This window comes from Mesocricetus auratus, unplaced genomic scaffold (assembly GCF_017639785.1).
Source record: "Mesocricetus auratus isolate SY011 unplaced genomic scaffold, BCM_Maur_2.0 Super-Scaffold_100676, whole genome shotgun sequence".
In the NCBI taxonomy this organism is placed as follows: Eukaryota; Metazoa; Chordata; class Mammalia; order Rodentia; family Cricetidae; genus Mesocricetus; species Mesocricetus auratus.
Genome location: NW_024429266.1, coordinates 153,163,220 through 153,186,769, shown reverse-complemented (window position 1 = coordinate 153,186,769; position 23,550 = coordinate 153,163,220). Strand labels below are relative to the sequence as shown.

At 49.1% G+C, this 23,550-nt stretch overlaps 1 protein-coding gene across 2 annotated transcripts in view; it reads right to left on the bottom strand.

Moving 5' to 3' along the window:
- Fgd5 (FYVE, RhoGEF and PH domain containing 5) overlaps positions 1-23,550 on the bottom strand; it is a 102,317-nt gene that overhangs the window by 1,781 nt on the left and 76,986 nt on the right. For both annotated transcript variants that reach the window (XM_040737969.1, XM_040737970.1), the window contains exons 9-20: positions 21,758-21,808; positions 21,146-21,204; positions 13,838-13,909; positions 12,840-12,908; positions 10,655-10,738; positions 9,410-9,489; positions 7,389-7,488; positions 6,972-7,109; positions 6,468-6,597; positions 5,253-5,386; positions 2,493-2,621; positions 19-173 (exon numbers count right to left, since the gene is read on the bottom strand). In XM_040737969.1, the coding sequence (XP_040593903.1) occupies positions 19-173; positions 2,493-2,621; positions 5,253-5,386; positions 6,468-6,597; positions 6,972-7,109; positions 7,389-7,488; positions 9,410-9,489; positions 10,655-10,738; positions 12,840-12,908; positions 13,838-13,909; positions 21,146-21,204; positions 21,758-21,808 (1,201 nt within the window). The remainder of the gene's footprint in view (positions 1-18; positions 174-2,492; positions 2,622-5,252; positions 5,387-6,467; positions 6,598-6,971; positions 7,110-7,388; positions 7,489-9,409; positions 9,490-10,654; positions 10,739-12,839; positions 12,909-13,837; positions 13,910-21,145; positions 21,205-21,757; positions 21,809-23,550) is intronic.

Below are 23,550 nucleotides of genomic sequence, written 5' to 3'. Positions count from 1 at the left end.
ACTAGTCGCTGCTAGTACCTCTGAGCAGAATTGCTGTCCTCGGCTTTGAAGCTATAAAATAGGGTTTTCTTGTGGTAAAGGTGAAAGACAGGTCCTGCTTGATTGCTGCCTGCCTCCTTTTCTGGAGCAATAGTGAAACCCAGCAGAGGGATGCTCTCCATGGCCACCTTGTCCTGCAAGGGACAGAAAGGAAACCTGATGTTAACCATACCCATAATCCTCCATCCCCCTAGGCTCAGGGAACATCATAAAAGGATGGGGAGAGAAAGAATGAAGGAGCTGAAGGATGCAGAGGAGTGCTATGAAACACTCTTCTGGACAAGACATGGCCACTGTATCATGAACACCCTGCAGCTATGGTCTCCTGCACAGGGTCGAGCCAACAAGGTCACATAGCATCCAACAGGTGACGCTAACTAGATTCAATGTGTCATACAACACACACACACACACACACACACACACACACACACACACACACACACACACACACGAAGGTGGAGGGGACATGTTACAGGATGTTGGGGAAGTGTGGAGTGGATAAGATCAAGAGACATTGTATGCAGATGTGAAATTGTCAAATAATAAATAAAAGATTTAAAAAACCCGCATTATATCAGCCCCTAGCATTGATCCTTGCCTCCACTGGCAGAGCATCTCTGGTTTGGGCAGACTCTGATCACCCTTGCTTCCAGCCAGGACCAGTCCAGGAAAGGAAAGGGACTTAACAGGTTCTGACAGCAAACATGGGCTAGATATATTCAGTGCCATTATCTTTTAAACTCCCTACCATAGACAGAGAAAGCAATGGGATCACACAGTTAGCATGGAGAAAGAGCCAGGATTTGAACTCACAGCCTTCCAGTATTCTTCCTTCATACTGGTGGTGTAGGAAGGCAACACACATTCGCACATTCGGTACACATTTAACTGAGCCTTTGTTTAAGGTGTCTCATCAAGAGCCCTCCACTGTCTAGGCTATGATGAGAACACACAGGGCACTGGAAATACAGTGCTCAATGGAAAACCCAAGGTTTTTCCATATGAAGAAAGTAGATTTTTATGGGGATGAAAAGTGCATGTTTCTAAATAGTGAAGACATCATAATAAAACACACCCGAGAGAGTTAATCCAGCCCAGCAGAAGGGCAGCAGCACAGGGGCGAAAGGGATAAACCATGCACCTGCTACCAAAGGTTACTGCCTGGAGAAAGCACCTGGCAGATCTCAACCTTCTGCTCAGATGCAAGTCTCACCAAGCTAGACTTCCCCTAACCTGACAGATTACAAAATACCCTGGCTGGCTTGTTTTTTTCCTCTTGAGACAAAATCTTATATTGTAGTCCAGGCTGGCCTGGGACTCATGCTAATTCCCCTGCCTCAGCTTCCTAAGGGCCAGGATCCATTGGCATGCAGCACTGTGCTCAGCTCGGTGACATGCCTTCTTAGGATGTGGCTGCTTTGAGCTGTGCTCCAACTTTCAGTGTGGGAAGGTGAGTCCCTGTCACCCATGCAGAAAGTCCCACTGTAGACAGATGAACAAAGGTCCCCTCTCTCTGCCTGCTCCTCTGCTGGTCTGGTGTCTGAGGATGAGACACACAGTGACCACCACAGCTGAAGGTCTGTTGAGAGGGAGGCAGGTCATCAGGGAAGGTCCAGCCCTAGGCTGATGAGTATGTGATGGTCAGGACACATTTAAGTCTCGATTGTAAAGCGGATTTGGCTTATGGTAGCTCCACGGTGGTAGGACGTGGAGTTGGAAACCACCTTATTGTCCAGCCCATTCAGCCTCTGTGTGACTAGCCAGCAAGATGACACCACTGTAGCCCACATCTGTCTACCCTGGGAGCAGGCTGGGCTTAAGGGCTCTCTTGCTTGTTTGCATTTTATTTTTGAGATAGGAGCTCATATTGTCCAGGCTGGCTTTGAATTCGCCATGTAGCTGAGGATGGCCTTGAACTCCTGTTTCTCCTGCCTTTCCTGCCTCTGTGCTTGTGCCACCACACCTAGGCTATGCAGTGCTGAGTCCTGAACCCCAGGCTTCCTACATGCTGAGCAAGTATTCTAACAACGGAGCTGCATCCCCAGCTCCTGCTTGTATCTTAGACACTAGAACCAACATGTCCTATAAAAGTAGCAATGTGCTTTTATTTAGAAGTGTCACTGGAGACCTCAGTTATTTTAGTGAAAGCAATGGACACGCACAAAGGGAGCAGTTTTCTCTGAGCTGCCGCATGCTGTCCCAAGCCCCCAAGATTCGAGTTTTCTCTTGTGACCTTGTCCTGGCTGCTGAGTCTGTGGCATTTAAGTACTCTGTGTGTGCTCAAGCCACACTCCAACATAAAACCTTGATTACCATCAGAAGAGGTCCCAGTATCCAGAACTCATGCCTGTAGACACATGGAGACCCTAGCTGGCTGGTCCCCACCGCCACCCCCATTGTCATACTTAACACAGGCCTCCCTGAGAGAATAGCCACAGAAAGGATGCTACCTCACTGGCCAGGTAGGTGTAGAGCACTTTGCCCTTGATGACTAGCCAGAGTTTCTTCCAGCGCCGTTTGCCACTCTTACAGCGGCTCAAGTAGCCACTGATGGCCGAGCCCTCTCCTGACGCAGCCACCTGGTGGGGAGACAAAGCAGGTAAATGACAAAATGGCCCAGCAGACTCTCGGTGGAGGAGTTTGAAAGCTGATCAGATCTCTGGGCTCTTGGGGCCAGCAAAGCTGCTTCAGGGTCTAAGAAGCAGATGTAAAGTCTAAAGCTGTGTCCAGGAGGGCTGCCCCTACTGGGATCCTATGCCTTCCCAGGGCACGAGATGGATTTGTCCACCTTCAGCTTGGGTCTTCACACTTAAGAAGGGATCTTGTACCTATTACCTAACGGGGAAAGGGGGTCTTCTGCCTGGTGGAGCAGATGCAGCACTATTGTGTCATACTGCTGCCAGTGTTTAGATGACAACCTGCTGCATGGGCTCTGGCAGTGACTAACACTGAATGGGGCTCTGGCACACTGTGTGAGCCTCAAGCCCTAGGTTCCACCACCAGCATCAGAAAGCAAAGAAAACAAGAGACTTCCAGTTTGGCTTGGAGGGCTGCAATCCAGGGTTCCCATCAGACTCCAGTAGTAACAATGGATATCACCAGGCAATTTACTGACCTCCTGTGGGCCTCCATTTTCTTATTAGTAAAAACCGTGAGACATCCTGACAGGTACGGTGCCTGACTTAGAGTGAGTGAGCTGGAGAGCAACATGGCCAAGTTTAGGGATAATTTTCTCTGGTTCTCATTTTACAGATAGGGGAACTGAAGTCCAGAGGAACCAAGGATTTCCTGAAGTTCAGTCCCTCCTCAGCTTAAAGGAGGCTAACACTTGGGCCTTCAGCAAACACTCAGGGGTTAGAGCCTAGAATCTACAACTAGCTCAGGCTGGAAAGGAAGCTGGGTTTAATTTTGTCCTGGTGCTGGGCATGAGACTCCTAATTCCTGCCTGGGCTCTCATCCCACCTGCCCTGATGGAGCACTTCCACAGATCTGATGGAGCATCTCTACAATCTGATGGAGCATCTTCACAGATCTGATGGAGCACCTTCACAGATCTGATGGAGCACCTTCACAGATCTGATGGAGCATCTCTACAATCTGATGGAGCACCTTCACAGATCTGATGGAGCATCTCTACAATCTGATGGAGCACCTTCACAGATCTGATGGAGCACTTCCACAGATCCAATGGAGCATTTCTACAATCTGATGTAGCACCTTCACAGATCTGATGGAGCATCTCTACAATCTGATGGAGTACTTCCACAGATCTGATGGAGCACTTCCACAGATCTGATGGAGCACTTCCACAGATCTGATGGAGCACTTCCACAGATCTGATGGAGCATCTCTACAATCTGATGGAGCACCTTCACAGATCTGATGGAGCATCTCTACAATCTGATGGAGCACCTTCACAGATCTGATGGAGCACTTCCACAGATCCAATGGATCATCTCTACAATCTGATGGAGCACCTTCACAGATCTGATGGAGCATCTCCACAGATCTGATTCTGTAGCCTCCTGAGACCTAAATACTTAGGTTTTCACAGAGTTTTCCTCAACATCTCCCTGGGAAGAAATGTTACAGAGACTGAGCCCTAGCAATAAGAGGGGATGCTGGGAGTGGAGCTGTGGGTGCTCCTCTCCTGGATCCTGTACTGGATCAAGAGGCTGGCAGAAGTAAACAACGATCTGTGAGCACATTTCTGTATTATGAACATGTGAACATTTCTTGAAGGATTCATAAGAATTTTGGTCATGACTGGAGAGGTAGAGAAACTCATTTCTATTGTGTATTGTTTTGTATATTTTATAGCTTTTTTAATAACATGTACATATTATTTTCAAGATTTTTGGGGAGTGATCAGAACTTTACATACTATTAATAGGAGGACTCTTTACCATTAAGCTATGTCCTAGCCATATTTCCAAGATCTTTAGTTTGCAAATGGAATAAGTTAATGGCTAAAAGAGCACTCCCTAACATAGTGGTTCTCAACCTGTAGGTCATGACTCCTTGGGGAGAGTCACATATCAGATATTTTGCATCTCACATATTTATATTGATTCATACAGTTATGAATAGCAACAAAATAATTTTATGGTTGGGGGTCACCACAACTGTATTAAAGGTTCGCAGCATTAGGAAGGTTGAGAAGCACTGCCTAACAATCTTCACACCCACTGCTTGCATGATGATGAAGATAAATGGGAACTTGAATGCAGCTGGGTGTGCCTCTTGGGAAGGCTCTACCAATGGGCACACACTGCTGGAGGTTCCTACCTGCAGGATAGACCTGTATTTAGCCAGTTTTGAGGTTTCTTGCAGAATTCCATAGCCTCAGGGAGGCTCATACCTGTGATATCCGATTCCCCCAGCCTGGGAACACACAGGGTTCACAAATGCTGACATGGGACAATTAACCATGACTGCAACTCACCAGTAACCTGAGCAGACCCCATGGACACTAATTCTATGCTATGGGGTAGCAGAAAGACAAGAGGGCCACAAAGATGCCTCCCAAACTCCTCTGCAGCCCCAGAGGTCTTCTGAAGACAGGATGGCACCACCTAGGCTCGATACTGAGTTCTTTCCTGGGAGTTCTCCTTGTCTAGAAAGTCTGGCCAGGCTGGACACAGGAGGATCTGAGCCTGCCTCCAGAGGACAAGACGCTCCCAAGTCACTGTCTCCCATGCATGCCTTACCTCTGCCAAGGCCGAAGGGACTTTCTTCTGCTTCTTGAAAGTTGAAGGGCTAATGCTGTGGAAGACGGAGGAGAAGGTGCTGCCGGAGGAGAAGCGCGATGAGGACAGCGGGAAGCTCATGCTGACTGGACGTTCTGTAGAGGTGAGAAGCCAGGGCAAGGGTCTCTGGAATGCTGGCTCAGGTGCCTCCAAGGGACCAGGGTGGCTGGCACACTCCTCCCTGCTAATGCTGTACATAGGCTCTTGGGGGTGTGGGCCACTTTCCCAGGATACTGGACAGTTGTTCTGGATCCACTAGCAGGACTATGCTTCCCCTGAACACCTTGGTGTGGCCTCAGGAAGGCCCAAGATACATCTGCTGTCCCTCCTCCCTGATAATTCTGGGCACAGTTTGTTACTTAAGTGTCAAGTCTCAAGGGCCAGCTTCTAAGGGGCTCTCTGTCCTTCCCTGACTCACAAACCCTTCCTAGCAGCCTCACAAACATGTTAAAAGATTCCAAAGACAACATATCCATGGGATATGCCCAGGAGTCCCCCAGGGAGCTGGAGAGATGGCTCAGTGGTAAAAGCCTCATACTGTTCTTGCAGTGGACCTGAGTTTAGTTCCTAGCACCCACATCAGGTGGCTCACAGATGCCTGTAACTTCAGCTCTAGGAGATCTGATGCCCTCTTCTGGCCTCTTTGGGCACCTGCATCCACATGCACATATTCATACACAGACATATATACATTTTTCTTTTCTTTTCTTTTCTTTTTTTTTTTTTTAGGTTTTTCGAGACAGGGTTTCTCTGTGTAACAGTCCGGCTATCCTGGACTTACTCTGTAGACCAGGCTGGCCTTGAACTCACTGAGATCTGCTTGCCTCTGCCTCTCAAGTGCTGGTATTAAAGGCATATGCCACCACCGCCCAACAATATGTCATTAAAAAAAAAGAATTCCAGAGAACATAGGCCTAAGGAATACCCTGAGAGGGCCATCCCTAGTGGACAGTCACAGCAGCTCTGCCTTCTCTGGGACTTCACAGGAACACAGCAGCTATCAAGTTCCCATGGAGCCCAGGTTGAATCTCAGTTTCCTCAGGGGCTGCCTTTATGCAGAACCTTCTCTCCTTTCTTCAGGAGAAAGCAAGTTCAAGCAGGGTACCATAGAGGTGACATGAGAACTTGGGGAGAAGCCATCAGGCCTGATGGAAGTCAAGGGCCTTGTGGAGTTACCTCTCATGGTGCCCGGGACAGGCCCGTTTCTCAGCTTCAGCTCCCGGAAGCAGCCATCACAAACCTTAGCCATCCGGTTCTTGAGGCACTTCAGTGGGTACTTGTTTCGAGAACAGTTCCGGCACACAATCTGGGGCCATGTTAGGATCACACATGTAAGTTGTGAGTTACCCTCTCAGCATGGGCTCTCAGCCTCACCCTTCACCTCCTCCTGGGAGTCCAAGGTTCCCAGCTGCTCTGCACCATGTGGACCCCTGCTTTTCCAGACTGGGCTACAGAGTGTCTCTGAGCAACCATAATGGTGAGCCCCAGGGTGTTAACATTGGTGTGGTGGGAGCAGAAGGGGCCTGGGACTGGCCATGATCGGATCTCAGTGAAACGGACAAGAACAAGCTCTGCTTCTCAGGGTGGCCTTGAACTCCTCTTGTTCTGGTTCCCTGAGCCCCATGGGCAGGGACATGTCCTCCCCTTCCCAAGCACACCCTTGCCCAGTCTGCCACTCACCTTGCCACAGGCGTGGCAGTGGTGGCGCCTCACGGTGATCGAGAAGTCGCATCCGCAGTTCATGCACATCATGGCATGCGTGACGGGCACCAGGGTGGGGAGCCTCTCCCCGAGGCTGATTCCCAGCCTCTCCCGGATCTGTGGCAGCCAGCAACCACAGTCAGTAGGGAGCCAGGGGGACAGCTGGGGAAGCGAGGCCCCCTTTCTCCCTAACTCTGAGTAAAGTCTCCTGCATGCCCTGGTCTGCTTTCAGACTGCCCCGGGTTGAACCGTGGTGCCATGCTCTGAAGGGAGCATGCAAGAGGGGATGGGACGGGGGCATTGCCAAGGCCCCCAGGACAGGACGCGCCTGTCCTCCGGCTGTAAGTAGCCTACAGCACGGCCCACCCACGGAACCCCGGGGCGCCCCTCACTCACCTCCACACTGTGGTGGAAGGCAGCCAGAGCCTGGGTTTTGTAGTCCTCCGGGAGGGCTCTGCTTAGACAGTAGTGCCACTCGTCCCTCTCAGCGCAGGAGCTGTAGGCACAGGCTGGGTGAGCCACAGTACCATGGCTCTGCCTGGCACCCTCTCTCTTGCTGAGTCCTTGCTCAGCAGCCTCTGGGTCTCTTGCCCAGTGACCAAACCCCTCTCTAATCAGAAAGCTGAAGACCACCCAGAAGGAAACTGGGTGGAAATTCTCAGTGTCCACTAGGTGTCACCCTCACCCTGTACAGGAGCTTTCCACAGCCCAGAAAAGCTCAAGCAGGAAAAAGGGACCACTTTGGCTTGCCATTCAGAGAGCAAACGGGTATGGTAGACAGCCAGGGTCACACTGTTTAAGGGGCACATGCAGCTCTCCTCCAGTGTCTGGGCTACCAGGAAAGCATACCTGTCAATCAATGGTAGCTGGTACTCCAGGCTACAAGCCAGACAGACAGCAGAACAACAATCAGGAGGACACAATCATTGTGGTCTGTCACCACCCTATCATGGCTGGGCACACAGAAACTATACGCTGAGCCCTGAAGTCCCCGATTGCATTAAACAGAGTAGAGGGGCTAGGGGCCACTCCAGGAATCACCTCCTCCAGGAAGTCTTCCCTCCCCATTGTGGGGCCTCCTCTGTCCCTTCTATCCTATAGGATTAAGCAAGAAGATACCACCCACAAACATGGGGCTTCACCAGACCCCAAATCGATTGACACGTTGGCCTTGCATGTCCCAGCTCCTAGACTGCGAGGAGCAGATTTTTTTATCCAACAATTAGTTCATAGTGTTTTAATTATAGCATCCTCCCACATACTGAGACCCCCCCCCCCCAAGAACAGAATGGAGGGTGATGGGTGTTCACTCATCACTTCCCTTTTGGCCTATAGAGAGGAAAAGTGCCACGGCTGACAACACAGCCCACAGAGCACAACACATCTGAGTCACCTGAGACTCTCATACTGAGCCAATCATCTATAAATTTTTTGATGAGATACTTTCATAGGGCATACAGTCCTCTGGGCGTAGGAACCAGGGTTTATGTATGGTTTGGTGTGGCTGAGGATGCACCTGAGCTTTGAGTCTGTCAGGCAGGTGCTGTACCACTGAGCTAAGGCCCACCTCTCAGTTGTTGTTTTCTCTCTCTCTCTCTCTCTCTCTCTCTCTCTCTCTCTCTCTCTCTCTCTCTCTCTCTGTGTGTGTGTACATAACTATGAGTGCACACATGAATGTGGATGTCAGAGGTCAATGTCATAATGTCATGTATCTTCCTCAATCATTCTTCATTTTATCTTTATTTTAAAGATTTGTCTATTTTTATGCACGTTTGCCTGTATTTATCTAAATGAAACATTCATATTCAGTGCCCATGGTGGTATTGTAACTGGAGTTACAGATGGTTGTGAGCTGCCAAAGGGCTTCTGGGGACTGAACCCATGGCCTCCAGAGGAACAAGTGCTCTTTAACCTCTGGGCCATTCCTGTAACCCCTCTATTTTTTGAGACAGGGTTTCTCACTAAACCTGGAGCTTGTTTATTCTAATACACTGACTTGCCCATGGGATTCTCCCATCTCTGCCTGCCCAGTAAATGGATGACCAACATGCATCACCACACCTGGCTTTTTACATGGGTTCTGGTGACCACACTCAGGTCCCCATGTTTGTGTGGCAATCATTGTACCTGCTGACCCAATTCTGCTGCCCCTGGTTTTGGCTATTGAGACAGTGTCTTTATCTTCCCTCCTCAGCCTTCTGAGGATTGGAATTATCACCACACTGACTCCTTTGTGATAATGCCTCAGTGCTAGCATTTTTCTTTAAATTATATTCTGCAGGTGTCTGCAACCACATAGCAGTCAAGAAACACTGAAAATGGGGAGAGAAAGGACACCAGGATAAGAGTAACACCATCCCCCTGCCTCTGCTTCCCTAATGACCATCCTTAAGGCTTGTTGCACCTGCTCCCCATACCTTGCAGACAGTGTCAGGCAGGACTCAGGAGTTTCGATCTTCAGAGCATAGGGTACTTTGTCCATCACGGGGCGGCTGACCTGCCAGGAAAACCAACAGCATCTACTTCAGTGTATGTGTGTGGGGGGGGGGGTTAGCACAGACAGCTTTGTCCACTGGTAGCGGGTGGACAGTGTTCTGACCTACAGGGATGCTTACCTGATGCTCTGCTGTCTCTCCTTGATATCCCCTTCTCAGACACCATCCTCAGATAGCATCCAAATTAACTTTCCAAAATGTTCTCTGTCCCAAGAATTCCCCAAAGCACCCACACATCCTCATGCTTGAGACCAAGATAAACCATGCTGGTCCACACACTGCACATACAGAAGCAGAGAGGTCTTTCAGTGATGGATGAATGGGGAACACGAGAGAGAGAGGGGGAGAGAGAGAGAGAGAGAGAAGAGAGAGAGAGAGAGAGAGAGAGAGAGAGAGAGAGAGAGAAGGAGGGAGGGAGGGAGGGAGGGAGGGAGAGAGGGAGGGAGGAGCTTGAGCATGTGAGGGAGCAAATGTGTATGCCTGGAAAGGAAGAAGAGAAGCTGGGCGGTGGCACACACCTTTAATCCCAGCAGTTAGGAGGCAGAGGCAGGTGCATCTCTGTGAGCATGAGGACAGTCTGGTCTACAGAGTGACTTCTAGGACAGCCAAAGCTACACAAAGAAACCCTGTCTCAGAAAAAAACAAAAACAAAAAAGAAAAAGAAAAGAAAAAATAGAACAAATGGTGGGCACTAGGGTCTGGGAGTAGGGATGGGAGTCAGTGTTTGTTTAAAGGATTGTTTGGGAAGACAGGAAGGTTCTAGAATTGAGTGGTGTTGCTGGCTCAGCACTGGTTCATGCTGCTGAGCTCTGCCTTTACGATGGTGCAGAGGGTTATGTGGTATGTATATCTTACCACCTTTAACAATATAACCCAAACCTGTTTGTTTGTTCCCTCCAAGTGGTTTCTGCATTTACTGTCCTCCTGGTGAAGTGACCCTTCCCTCTCCGAGCACCATCCACTCTGAGAGTATACCATAGGCCCCTAGTAGTAGCAGGGCAACCCCATGCTTAAACCTGCCACGGTCTCCACTCAATACTGTATCTTGGGACCTTGGTCCTCAGTGGAGGGGAACAAAGTTGGATCCATCTCTCCAGCATTTCCCTTGTGATGACCTTCCCACCACTGCTGGCTCTAGCCCCAGGGTACCTGGCTTTAGATATCTACCTTCATGTTGGCCACTGGCAGTGAGCTCTTTAGACGGTACTTCCCATCCTTCTGGGGATGTGTGTAGAGGAGCGTGTCGTTCATCTGCAGAGAAGGTACTCAGTCACACCAGTCCTAGCCCTGAAGACTGCAGCAAGCTCAATACACAGTAGGTCCCTGGGCTCTGGGGTGCAGGTACCTAGTAATCCTCAGTGACACTCCGCCAAAGAGAAAAACCATACTGTGAACCCATCACCACAATTCGACTCCTATGAGGTCACTCAAGAGGACTTGGCCCATTTGCTAATGCCCTGGTACCAAGTGTTAGAGTAGTTTTACGTGAAATAGCCGCAAAGGTGAAACAAACCAAATGTCTTTGATAGCTGATGGACAAAGAGCCTGTGGTTCAGTCAGGCTGTGGAATATCACACAGCAGCCCAAAGGGAATACATTGCCAGACTCTAGCTACGTGGCCAAATCATAGGCATGTTGGGGTCAGGGGAGCCAGACATGTGAATACATGCCCACTACCTTTATGAAGGTCCAACCCAGAGTGACAGCAATCAGGCTAGTGGGTACCTGGGTCACTTGAAAGTGGGGAAGACTGATTGCTAGTATTAGTGAAGCTTTCTGGAAGTGTTACAAATGTTCTCAATCCTGATCCGAGTGGCAATTACACAATGGTATACACTAGTCAACAAACACGAACATGTAACTTAAGACTGATGCATGGAACTCTATAAATAAAATGGTTAAGAAAGGAGGTGGAGGCTGGTGAAGCGGTCCATGCCTTTAATACCAGCACTCAGGAGACAGAGGCAGGTCACTCTGATCTATACGGCAAGTTCCAAACCAGTCAGGGCTACATAGTGAGACTACGCCTTTATAAAAAGAAAGAAATAAGGTAGGGGCCAGTGAGATGGCTCAGTTTAACACTGGGAACCTCCTTGTTCAGGGTTTAACTGAGGCAGCCTGTTCAGGAAACATACAAGGCCCTTGGTGCATCATCTAGCTGCTGCTCTAGCTGTAGCTTCCGTTCTTCCCTTCAATGCCTGCCTCTCTGCCACCGATTCTTATCTGTTTCCTAGACCCCCTCTACGTCATCTCATGATTCTTGGCCATCAGTCTGTGTGCTTCCCTCCTATCACATTCTGAAGGCTGACAGCAAGGCTGTAAGTGATCTTTGTGCTCCTGTCCCGGCACTGAGGTGTTGCTTGGTGAATACTAGAAGCATAGAGCTCTAAGCTGTAGCACCATCATACTACATAAAACAAACTCTGGCAGTGTGGGGAGGCAGCTGAAGGCAGCCTTGCTGACGGTCACAAGAACAGTAGTGAGTGTCACAATAGTGAGGAAACATAGATACCCAGCAAACAGCAGGCCTACAGTTTGGCTTTTGGGGATTCCCTAATGGCCTCTCTGTTGAAGGCGTGGTCCACAGGATGGCACTGTTGGGAGGAATGGAACCTTTAGGGGTGGGGCCTAGGGAGAGGAAGTTGGGTCATTGGGGCATGACCTTCAGGAGACTGTGGGAACCCAGCCCCTTCCCCTTCCTGCCTTGCTTCCTAGCCATGAGGTAACTGATGGCTCTGCCTTGTGCTATTTGGCCACAGGCCCAAAGTTTCGGGGCATCCCATCAAGGGCTAGTACCTCCAGAACTGGGAGGCAGATCCTGTCTTTCTTCTTTAAAGCCTGATTGTTAAAGACACTTGCTCTAGAGGCAGTCAACACAGAATGTGCAGTGTCTTGGGGTACTAGGCTGGGGAAAAGAGCTACTTGTAACACGAGACCCTGGGTCTTGGCTACTCCCTAATGTTCACAGTATGGCTGTGTGTCCTCAGACATGTCATGTCATGTGTGCTCACCTGCACAGAGTGGCAGATCAGAGCTACAACCCTGGGTATCCTCTGGGCCGTGGCCACCAACCTGCTGGGAGACCTAGATAAGTGGATTCCCCTCACCACTCTGCTGCCTCACACACCATGGAAAGTGCCTGAGAGGTTAGTTATAGCACTGTAAGAGAGCCCTAGTTTGAGCTGTTTAAGGTAGGCATTGAGCTATTCATTTTGGCAGCATCACCACCATCGATTCAAATAGCAATGTTTTTTGTTTTATTTTGTTGCTAAGGAGCTAAGACTATCCTAGCTCCTCTGTTGGCCCTAAAAAGCCGACAGTGGGGCCTGGCTTACAGCCAGAGCTTACTTACCAGGAACAGGTGCCGGGGGTGCCGGCTTTTCCCTCTCACTCTCATCAGTGTTCCCTCCTTCAGGAACTCCTGTGAGGAGAGAAGCCAACCTCAGAAGTCAAGAGGGTCTGTGTAGGAGACAGTCACCATAGCTGTCTGAGTATCCAGGAACAGCTTATGGAGACTCTGGGCTCAGGAACCCACGCTGGGCAGTGTTTTCATGCAGCACCAAACTCCACACTGCTCTAGCCACCAAGTACGTGTGCCAACCATGACCCTCTCCCTAAACGGCACTACAAAGGGTACATTCAGAACACGGCTCTTGAAGATTTGCTGAACATCTGGACCTGTGAATTGTAACTCCAGCCCCGCCCTTCTGAAGGATACAAACACAGACTTAGGAAGGATCTCAGGGTACAGACTCTCAGAACTGCATATGAGATTTCACAGATCCTAGACAAGCAGCATCCTGCCTATGTGGCTCAATCCCTCATCCCAGCTGGCAACGATCACACTTCTAGCTATTTTTTTTTTGAGCTGAGTTGTATGTTTTCCATCTGGAAGCTAAAAAGTAAATAAATCAATCTCCGTCCCACCCCCCCTTTCTGGGCGTAGACCCCAGACCTAGCATATACTAAGCATGTGCTCCACTCCCAAGTGTCACCCAGCCCTGTTTTGTTGAGAATGCTATTTTTATGCTGCTTTCTTGGGGCTCGCTTTTGAGAGCTGCTCTGATCTCTGCTGGCAACTTGTAAGTAAAAACCCTCGGTACATGTTTTCCCTCACTGGAGAGCTACCCCAGGGCAGGTATGGTGAGCAGAACTGACTGGCACTGTTTCTTTAACTGCCCTGACAGGGTATCATGCAAGGAGGGGTGCAGACAAGCTCTAGGGCGGTGCACCATGTCCCTCACCCCTCCTAAACAACACCTGCAGCCAGGCCCGTCTGGGGCCAGCCCAGCTGAACAATGGGCTTATCAGAGTCAAGTTGGCCCTTGTCCTTGCCCAGGCAGCACTCACCCTTCCTGGCTGGAGGAGGTCCCCTTGGCCCCGCACACTGTACTCGATGTGGACCAGCTTCTGCAGGTTTTCCTGTGGGTAGGAACAGGAGATGGTCACCCTTCCACTCCCCTACCAGGCGCTGTGTATCTTCTGTAAGGGGACATTGCTTCCACTTCAGAGGAAGAAAACAGAGCACAGAAAAGCCCAGCCCAAATCCAAGCTCCTAGCAATGGCAGGCAGCAGGGGGGTTTCAGTCCGGGATTTCTCAGAGATGAAAGATGAAGGGACTGTCACACCTTTGGCCACATCAGAAGAAAGAGGAGGCTGGTAGATGGAAGTAACAAGACTGTAGGACCAGCGAGAGATGGCTCAGTGGGTGAGGGCACTTGCTGCCAGGCCCGATGACCTGAGTTCAATCTCTCAGAACCCACTTGGAAAAAGAAATCTGTTGGTTCTCCAACCTTCAAATGTATGAACACAATAAATGTAAAGAGATTGTTTTTAAAGGGGAAGGCACTTGAAATGTTCTTGAGTTTGTGAAGGTCAAGTGTGGGCTGGTAGCACACACAATTCAGGCTAAGGAAACTACAGACACTGTGGGTAGGACCCAGCTAAGCTCTTCCAGGTGTCTGTGAGGCTGACTAGCCCAGAGAATAGGCGAAGACTTGTCCAGGCCCAGCCTCAGGTTCAAGGAAGAATGGGGCTGCCACAGTGGGGTTGCCACTAGGCAGCCAAGCATGCCCTCCCTCAGAGGAGGCACACATGGGGAGAGGACCTCCCCGCCTGCAGAGATTTCTGGAAACTGGGAATGGAGCTGAATGTGAGAGGCAGCACTTTGAGCCCTGCAGACGCACCAGACCTGGAGGGAGATGAAGGCTGACAAGGATGGAGGTCAGACAAGTACCCAGACCCATCATAACCTACGACTGGACTGAATCAACAGGCCACTTTCCACACATAGCGCAACCAAAATAATATGCGAATGCTGTTCTCCACAGCCTCCACAGAGTTTATATTCATAGCGTCTGGTATTCAACCAAAAGTCACAAGAACACTTTGGCTGTAGGGCATGAAGAAACCAAGCTGGAACTGACCTGAAAGCTTCCTTCCAGGTGACTAGCTTTTATATGGCTATGCAGGTTGCTGGGGGAGGAAAGCTATCAATAGTATTACTCATTTACAAACTCTGCATGCTACAATACTGACCTTCCAGGCAAGATGTGCCCACTGGTGCAATAGTGGCATGAAGGTTATGGGAGCAACCAATCACTTTGGGATTGCGTGTCCACAGGAGGAAAGTCATGTCTGTCACTGTACCCCTAGTCAAAAGCCCATGGCTAGGGAGGTGATAGGCCCTAGGAGGGAATCACTACTGTTGCCTTGATAATTGGACATGTTGTCAAAGTGCATTCTAATATTTATGAGATATATATATATATGTATATGCATGTGTGTGTGTGTGTGTGTATGTGTGTGTGCTGCCCTCAATCCAGAGAAGCTATTTTCTGCAGTGGTCAGACTCCTAACTGTCAAAGTGCTGAGTATAAATGATGACTAAGTGTTTAACCATCGATAAAAGGCTCAGAGAACACTATGGAAGTTGGGGGAGGGAGAATATAAGGACAATATGATGTGGAGGAGTGTGGTGACATGCCATCTTCTAGACAAGATATAGCCATTGCATTTATAGCAGCTATGGTCACCTGCATAAGATCTGCCTAAAATCAAGCCAACAAGATCAGTCAACATTGCAGTAGACAGAACTAATTGGATTAGGTGAGTTGCAGTAATAAAAGAAAAGGATACTAAGGGAGATATATACTGGAGATGCTTGAGAGGAACAGAAGGGAGTTTGGGGCAGATATGATCAAAATACATTTTTATGTGTATGAAGTTATCAAATAACAAATAAAAGATATGCTATTTTTTTTTTAAATCATGAGGGCCCACATCCAAAACAAAGTTGGGTTGTGGGGATGGGCTGGAAAGACGGCTCAGCAGAGGACACATGTCTTTATGCAGAAGCAGGTGGATCCCTGAGTTCGAGGCCACCCTAGTATGCATAGTGAGTTCCAAGACAGTCACAGCTACATAGATAGAACCTGCCTGAAAAAATTGGATTTTTCCACTCTGCAAAATGAAACCCATACCTGGTCCCATCACTGAGGCCAAGAGTTCATGGCTAGACAGGTCATAGACCCTAGCTGAGGCCCTACCACTGTCATTCTGCTAAATGGACATCATATTAAACTGATGCCTGGTGTCTTATTGTAAATCCCATAGATTAGTGCATCTCTCAACCTTCACCAGAGAAGCTGCTTTTAGCAACAGACACCCACAACTGGTCAGGGTGTAGAGAAGGAGAGACTGCAGGTGCTCATCCCTATGTGGGATGCCTGTACCACACTCCTGCCTCAAAAGGCTCAGGGATCAATGTGGAAGAAGGGGCAAGAAGACTGTAAGAGCCAGAGGCAGTGGCTGGCTACAAGAAACCTGTGTTTTCCAGACTCAACAGGGCATTTGCGAAGATGAGCTCATAGCAGTCTGTGTGCAAAACCCCAAGCCAGCACAGAGTGAGGGGAGGAGGGTACAAAGTCCAACTCTAACTGAGACGCTATTGGCAACTGATAGCTACTGGAGGATGGAGAGTCAGTTTTCTTTAAGGGTATGATTCCCAGTACGTCCACCATGTTCCAGTGGAAATCCACACACTCAAGAGTTTATGTATGGGTAACATCAAATGGGCCAAATGGGAGGGAGAGCACAGATTAGAGTGGGGAGGGGAGGCGGATTGGCTCTGGAGGAAGGGGCTGAATATGATCAAAATAGGTTGTACGAAATCCTCAAAGAACTAAAAAAGAAGGAAAGAAAGTGGAGAGTAGATGAGGCAGATACCAACACTGACCTCCATGTGCATCTGTGAACATGTATACTTCTATACATGTATGCTTACGCACGAAAGAGGGAAAGGGGGAGAGAGAGAGACAGAGAGAGAGAGTGTGTGTGAGTGAATTGGAGGGTGGTGAGAATAGAGTATCCAAGAGACTTTTCCAAATTAAATGAATGACCAATAAAGCTCCCATCAAAGCAAGAAGCTAGGACTGACAGGCCCAGCATACCCCAGACCCTTCATGTCAGAGTCACACTCTTGCCATATAGCTCAGGCTGGCCTTGAACTTGCAGCAATCCTCCTGTCTCATACTCTTGACTTCTGGGATTATATTCATGAGTTACTGTGCCCAGCCAACAGAGAAGATATCACAGGCTTTCAAAAGGGAAGGACACACAACACAGAGGGCAAATATAGCACATAACAGCATTCTTAGGAGACTGTGTGAGTCAGAAGACAATGGTGCACCATCTTCAAGATACTGAGAGAGAGAAAAAATGACCAAACCAGCTTTTATACCCAGGAAAAATATTTTTTAAAAGTAAAGGTAAACTTCACAATTAACTACATGGGGATGGTGGAAAGCAGGTTCTTTTTTTTTTTTTTTTTTTTTTTTTTTTGGTTTTACGAGACAGAGACAGGGTTTCTCTGTATTGTTTTGGAGGCTGTCGGACCAGCCCGGCCTTGAACTCACAGAGATCCGCCTGCCTCTGCCTCCCGAGTGCTGGGATTAAAGGCGTGTGCCACCACCGCCCGGTGGAAAGCAGGTTCTTATGTAGTGAGGGCTTTTAATAAGTAAGGCAAAGGACTAGGACCGCCCAGGTGATAATAATTCGAGTAGATAGGCTGATTAGGAATGGGAATATCTGCCCATGAGTCTATGCCTAGGTCAGTAGACACATGTCTTTTTCTTCATCCTGTTAACCAGGAGCGCCTAACAGTTAGAAACGAGAGCCTGCAGCACAGTAGGCTTGGTTTCTAGGCAAATACCCTACCCCCGAGCTCTTTCCCATCCAGGGATTCTTGGAGAGAAGAATGAACAAACCAGCAAACCACCTACACACTCAAAGGGTGACAGGCATGTCACTGAAAGAGCACTCTAGGGCAATCCTTGCCAAAGGACTTCTCCCATTTCTAACATTGCAGGTTTAAAAATTGTTTTAATTTACTCTTCTGTGTGATCTAAAATAAATATCCATGAAATGGTACTGACATAAACGATTGGTCTGTGTTATGTATGAGGATGGGCTGCATCCATCATTGAGAGGGAAGAGACACTTCTACTAAGATTCCAGACCATTCAGGAGGCCATCATTAAAGGAAAAGGCAATGTGTCTCTTTGTACTACTTCATAAGATTCCAGACCATTCAGGAGGCCATCATTAAAGGAAAAGGCAATGTGTCTCTTTGTACTACTTCAGTGTATACAGTGTAGGCACAGTGAAGCAGTGCACAAGGACTTTCCTTCAGAGACTGCAGAAAAGGCAGGGAACACACGATCTCAGTCAGGGGACCAGGGTCATGTCATGCCATGGCAAGACAGAGTCTGTGATCTCCTTCTCATGTACCCACAAATACCAGCCCTTTGTGGTCAGTGCACAATTTAAAGATGGTCTAAGGGCTGGGAGAAGTAGCATATGCCTTTAATCCCAGTACATGGGAGGCTGAGGCTGGCAGATCTCAGAACAAAACAGAACAGCAGCAGCAGTAACAACAGATGACTAAGGCTATGAATGGACTTCTGCAAAGACAACATACAAATGGCTGACTGATGTATGCAAAAGGTTCAGTGTCACTCACTCATCATTGGGAAATACAAGCCACACCCATGAGACACCACCCCCCTCATAGGAAAGAGAAGTACTGAACAGGAGGGGAAAGACTCAAGTGCTGGTGAGGGTGTGGAGACAAGAGACCCCTGCAGGGTGCCGGTGAGATCAGCCTTATGGCAACTAGCATAGAGTTTGGTCAAACCACTAAAACTACTGTATGATTCAGCAATCCGATACATCTAAAGGAATCAGAACGGGCACGTCACACAGATATCCACACTCACTCCCCTGGTTACTGCAGCATCGCTCTCAGCAGCAGAGAAATGTAAGCATACCCAGCTTATCTACAGATACGGAGAAAAGAAAACTCCATCTGTACACAAAAGAGAGTATGATCCCGCCTGAAAAGGAACACAATCCTGTCATTTAAACAAGAAAAGGAATTGGAGATCATTATGTTAAGTGAAAAGTCAGCCACAGAGAGACAAACATCTCCTGACCTCTGGTGGGGACTTTGGGGGAAGCTGTCTCGTGGGAGATTAGTACAGTGTTATGGGACCAGGAAAAGGGAGTTGGGAGGGAGTTGCTCATTGGGAACTGAGTCACAGTTAGACAGGGGCAGGCAGCTGTGCTGAGCCACTATACTATGTAGTGAATGTGGGGACACTGGTACCCTGTGCTTAAGACACCTACAGGCATGGAACACTGCACCACAAGGAAATGCCAAATGCAAGGAGGTGGGTATGTACAGCCAGGTTTAGATGTTACGCAGTGTGCGCATGGTAAACCTTAACAGGTGCTGCATTCATGTTTCTATATACCACTTAGAATGAATTTAGTTTTGAAAGACACTGAGTTCAAATCCAGCCATCTCATGCATGTCAGAGTGAACAGTGGCAGTCATGTGCCCAAAGCCTCAGTTCTACACCAACACTGTCTCCTCCAGGAAGCCTCCCTTTCTTCAAAGTCTGTAAGTATTCCCAAACTCTGAAAGTCACATACAAGCACTGATGCTTTGCAAACTGAGTGGCAGTACCATCAGGCATCTTAATGTTACTATCAATAGGACTGCCCTGGATGCTAGATGAAAATGGATGGACAGAGCCAGTCCAGAGCCAGGAGGGACCCAAAGGCTCCTCAAAGCAGGAGGTGATGAGGCCTGGTCTGATGGCGGCAGAGCTTCAGCCTAGTCTTAGGAATGCTCAGCCCCTGAGCTCAGCTCTGGGTCAGGCTTATCTGGGTCCTCTAACTGTGTCACAAGCAGAGCCCCTAGTCAGACCAGAAAACATAGGGGGGCCTCCCCTAAAGCATCTTTCCTATGCCTCCCACCACAGCAACCGCCTCACCTTGAGTCAGGTGTGGTTGGCTGCCCCTTCCCTCCTTTGGGTGCTGTGCATGGGATCTCATCTCTCCTTGGGCAGGGGAGGAGACACATTCATGTCAACTTAGAAGTAGGACTTCCTGAAGCAGGATATGGAGACCACCACCAGCTGCTACAGCAACAGGGTCCTGGCCCCCAAGGCACCTCTATCTTTCAGTTGCACTGAGGGAGCCTCACTGCATGCACAGGATGGCAAAGTGACAAAGAGTGGGGTATGACGTCCTCATGGCGGGAGAGAAGAAGACCAGATGACTGTGATGGCCGTGATCCTCCTGGAAGCAGCCCCAGACACTGACCTTTGTTTTCAAGCCTGTTACCTTCAGCTTCCACCTCAGCTGCCCACCCTAGCCAGCTCTAGCATCTGCTCCCAGATCTAGACCTAGCAGACACAGTGGCTCTCCCATCCCCAGCCTCTGCCCTGGTCCTTTCATCAATGTGCACATGCTTGCAGGGCTCTCCACAGCTTGTCCTCTTGTCAGAAGTGATGCTACCTCCTCTAGCCCCAGCGTCAGGATACTGCATCCCCTGAAACCTCAGCCCCTCCTCTCTCACCATGGTTATTTGCACCCATGGTCACTGCTCTGAGGAGCTCATGGCCTGACTTATAGGCAATGTCCCCAGATTCCATTTCCTATTCTGTGTGAGTTCTCTGTGCATCTGCTGTAGCAGAGCCGCTGAGCAATGCCCTGGCATGCATACTATTATCACCCCTCCTATGCCGGTGAAAGGCTGGATTAATGGATTGATGAATTTTCCCATTAGATTAAGACTCAATTTCTGGCTCATTTTCAATGCATGGCTCTAGTATGTTAAGAGCCTGATGAATATGTGGATACAGATGATCATAACAACTACTCAGGTAGAGCTGGGATGTGAAAGAGAGCCTGATATCCTTAGCAGACACCAGAAAACACCCGACCAATGTCCAACAAAGAGGACACATGCCATCACAACCGGATGTGCACGCAGAGCTCAGGCACCCAGAGGACCAGTGATTCTGACTTTGGATATGAGGTGTTCCTAGGAGTGGAGCATGTTAGTTACTGAGGCTGTGGAAAGTGGCACTGTTTCTCAAGTCTGTACAACTCTTTAACCCCTCACAGTTCAAATGGAACTAGAGGTCCAAAGAGGAACACACTGGTCATACTGCAAATGTCAGGCCAGAACCCAAGGCTCTTTGCAGAGCCCCAGGAGACAGACAGTGGGGTATCCCAAGGCAGATGAGCAGGATGAAGCAGGTCCCGGGAGTCTCTACCCCAGAGAAGCTGCCATGCTGGACTTACCCCTTGCTCCATGCTTTCATTGGCACGGTCTGTCACCTTGGAGATGAGAGTCAGCGCACCTGGAGAACAAAGGACAGATGGCAGCTTTATGAGGTCTAGTCCAGCTTCCATGGCCCTTGCCTCTTCTTTGGCTGTGGGCCTACTCTGCCTCCCCTGAGGTGAGCCAGGAAGGTGGAGAGGCACCAGTTTTTCTCACTATAGCATGAGGGCATGAGCCTAACCCCAGCTCTTCCATGACTTCCTCAGTTTCCCTGGCTGCTGACTATATTACAGTAGGTCCACCCTGGTAGGGCCTGAGGCACCAGCCCAGGAGGGAGCATGGTAGGACTAAAGGAACAGTGACCATCTTAATGCATCTTTCTTAGTTCACCTAACTCCATGACCTTCTCTTCCTCTGCTGGCCAGAGCCCCCAGACTCCACAGCTAAGGATGGTAGAGGCTATCTCAAGAGACTTGGGGAATCTTGGCAGATAACCCAGGGGTGTCATAGGCAGAAAACACCCAGAGCAGCCTGCTCCATGTCTACACTGGACACTGGTGTAGGCCTGAGGGTTGGTGGATAGGAGACTAAACAAAGAGATGTAGCTTCCTCCAGGGTCTCTCCAGACTTACTCTGAGTGTTGTCATACTCGGCTGAGTCCGGGCACAGGTTGTTTAAATAGTCTAGAGGGAAAGGGGAAGACAATAGTCAGTTCTAGCAGTAAGGCGGCCTCCTGTCCTCCAGTGACCTCCCCTCTCTAGAGAGGAAAGAGCTCCACAAGAAAGGATGTCCATCTTCTCACTATATCAGCCCACCCCGAGACTAGGACTCCCTTAGCATCCTGGCCACCACTACCAGGTTACAAGACATGACCGGCCACACGGCACTATATTACAGTGTGACTATACAACAGTGGATCCATCCTGGTAGGGACTGAGGCACCATCCCAGGAGGGAGCATGGTGGGACTAAGGGAGCAGTGAACATCTTAAGCATTTTTACTAGATCACCCAGCTCTCAGAACTTCTCTTCCCCTGCTGGATAGAGCTCTCAGACTCCCACAACTAAGGATGCTAGAGGTTATCTCAAAAGACTTGAGGAGTCTGGCAGATACCCCAGGAGTGTCATATGCAGAATACACCCAGCTGGGCCTTCTCTGGGTCTATATTATAGGGTGGGGGACATTACCTCTTGATATGGTACTAACCCTGCTACCCATCTTCTGCCTTGCTCCTTGAAGTCTTGCCATACAGGCAGTCTTGCTACCCCTTGAACATGTTCCTACCCTAGGACCCCTCTCCTTGTAATCTCCTCTAGAGCTTCAGATAGCTTATGTCCTTTCTTTGCTCACATCCTTATTTTATGTCACCTTCTTGGAGAAGCCTTCTCTGTCATATCTAACACATCAGCCTCATTTCCTAATCCTGTAATCTATTTGCTTCTTTGATGGCATTCTCAACACATATATTTCAATACATATTTGCATACTTGGATATAAAATCATTGGTACTAGGATTGGAACCAGGGCCTGGCATATCCTAAGCCCATGGCTGCTTGTCTTAGTGTCTTATCTCTCCCTCTCCCTCTCCCTCTCTCCCTCTTCCTTCTCCTCTTCCTCCTCCTCCTCCTCCTCCTCCTTCTCTCCTCCTCTTCTTTTTCTTTCCAAGACAGGGTTTCTCTGTGTAGCTTTGGACCCTGTCTTTGAACTCGCTCTGTAGACCAGGCTGGCCTTGAACTCACAGAGATCCGCCTACCTCTGCTCCCAAGTGCTGGGATTCAAGGCGGGCACCACCACTACCTGGCCCATCTCTCCATTTTAACTGTCATTTGCTGCCATTACCAACACCCGACACAGGTCTGGTACTCAGGCAGTGCACAATGGCTGCTTCTTGAATTGAATGAGTAGACTCTTTAGACCTCAACCCCAGCACAATTTCCTTGTGACCCCTCAAAGTGCATGTGCCCTACCCTGCAAAGGAGTCAGACAGACACTCATGGGGGCCTCAGAAACAGGATAGGGCCTGAGTTTCTGTGGGAGGCTGTGGCCAGTGAGTGTGGAGCTCAGCACAGAGGCAAGGGTATCTACAAGGCAGAGAGGGAAGGGAAGATGGAAGGCCTAGGCCTGGGCCCTATGAGGTCAGGTCGTGAGATGGTTTGAATAATGTTCCCCATAGGCTCTTATGTTTCAATGCTCTGTCACCAGGGAGTGGCATTATGTGAGAAGGATTAGAAAGATTAGGAGGTGTGGCCTTGTTGGAGGAAGTGTGTTGCTAGAGGTGGGCTTTGAGGGTTCAAAGGTCCACACCAGGCCAAGTGTCTCTCTGCCTGCCCGCCTGCCTGCAGATCAGTATCTAGCTCTCAGCTACTTCATCACCACACCTGCCATGCTTGCCTCATGCTCCCTACCATGATAATAGTCTAAGCCT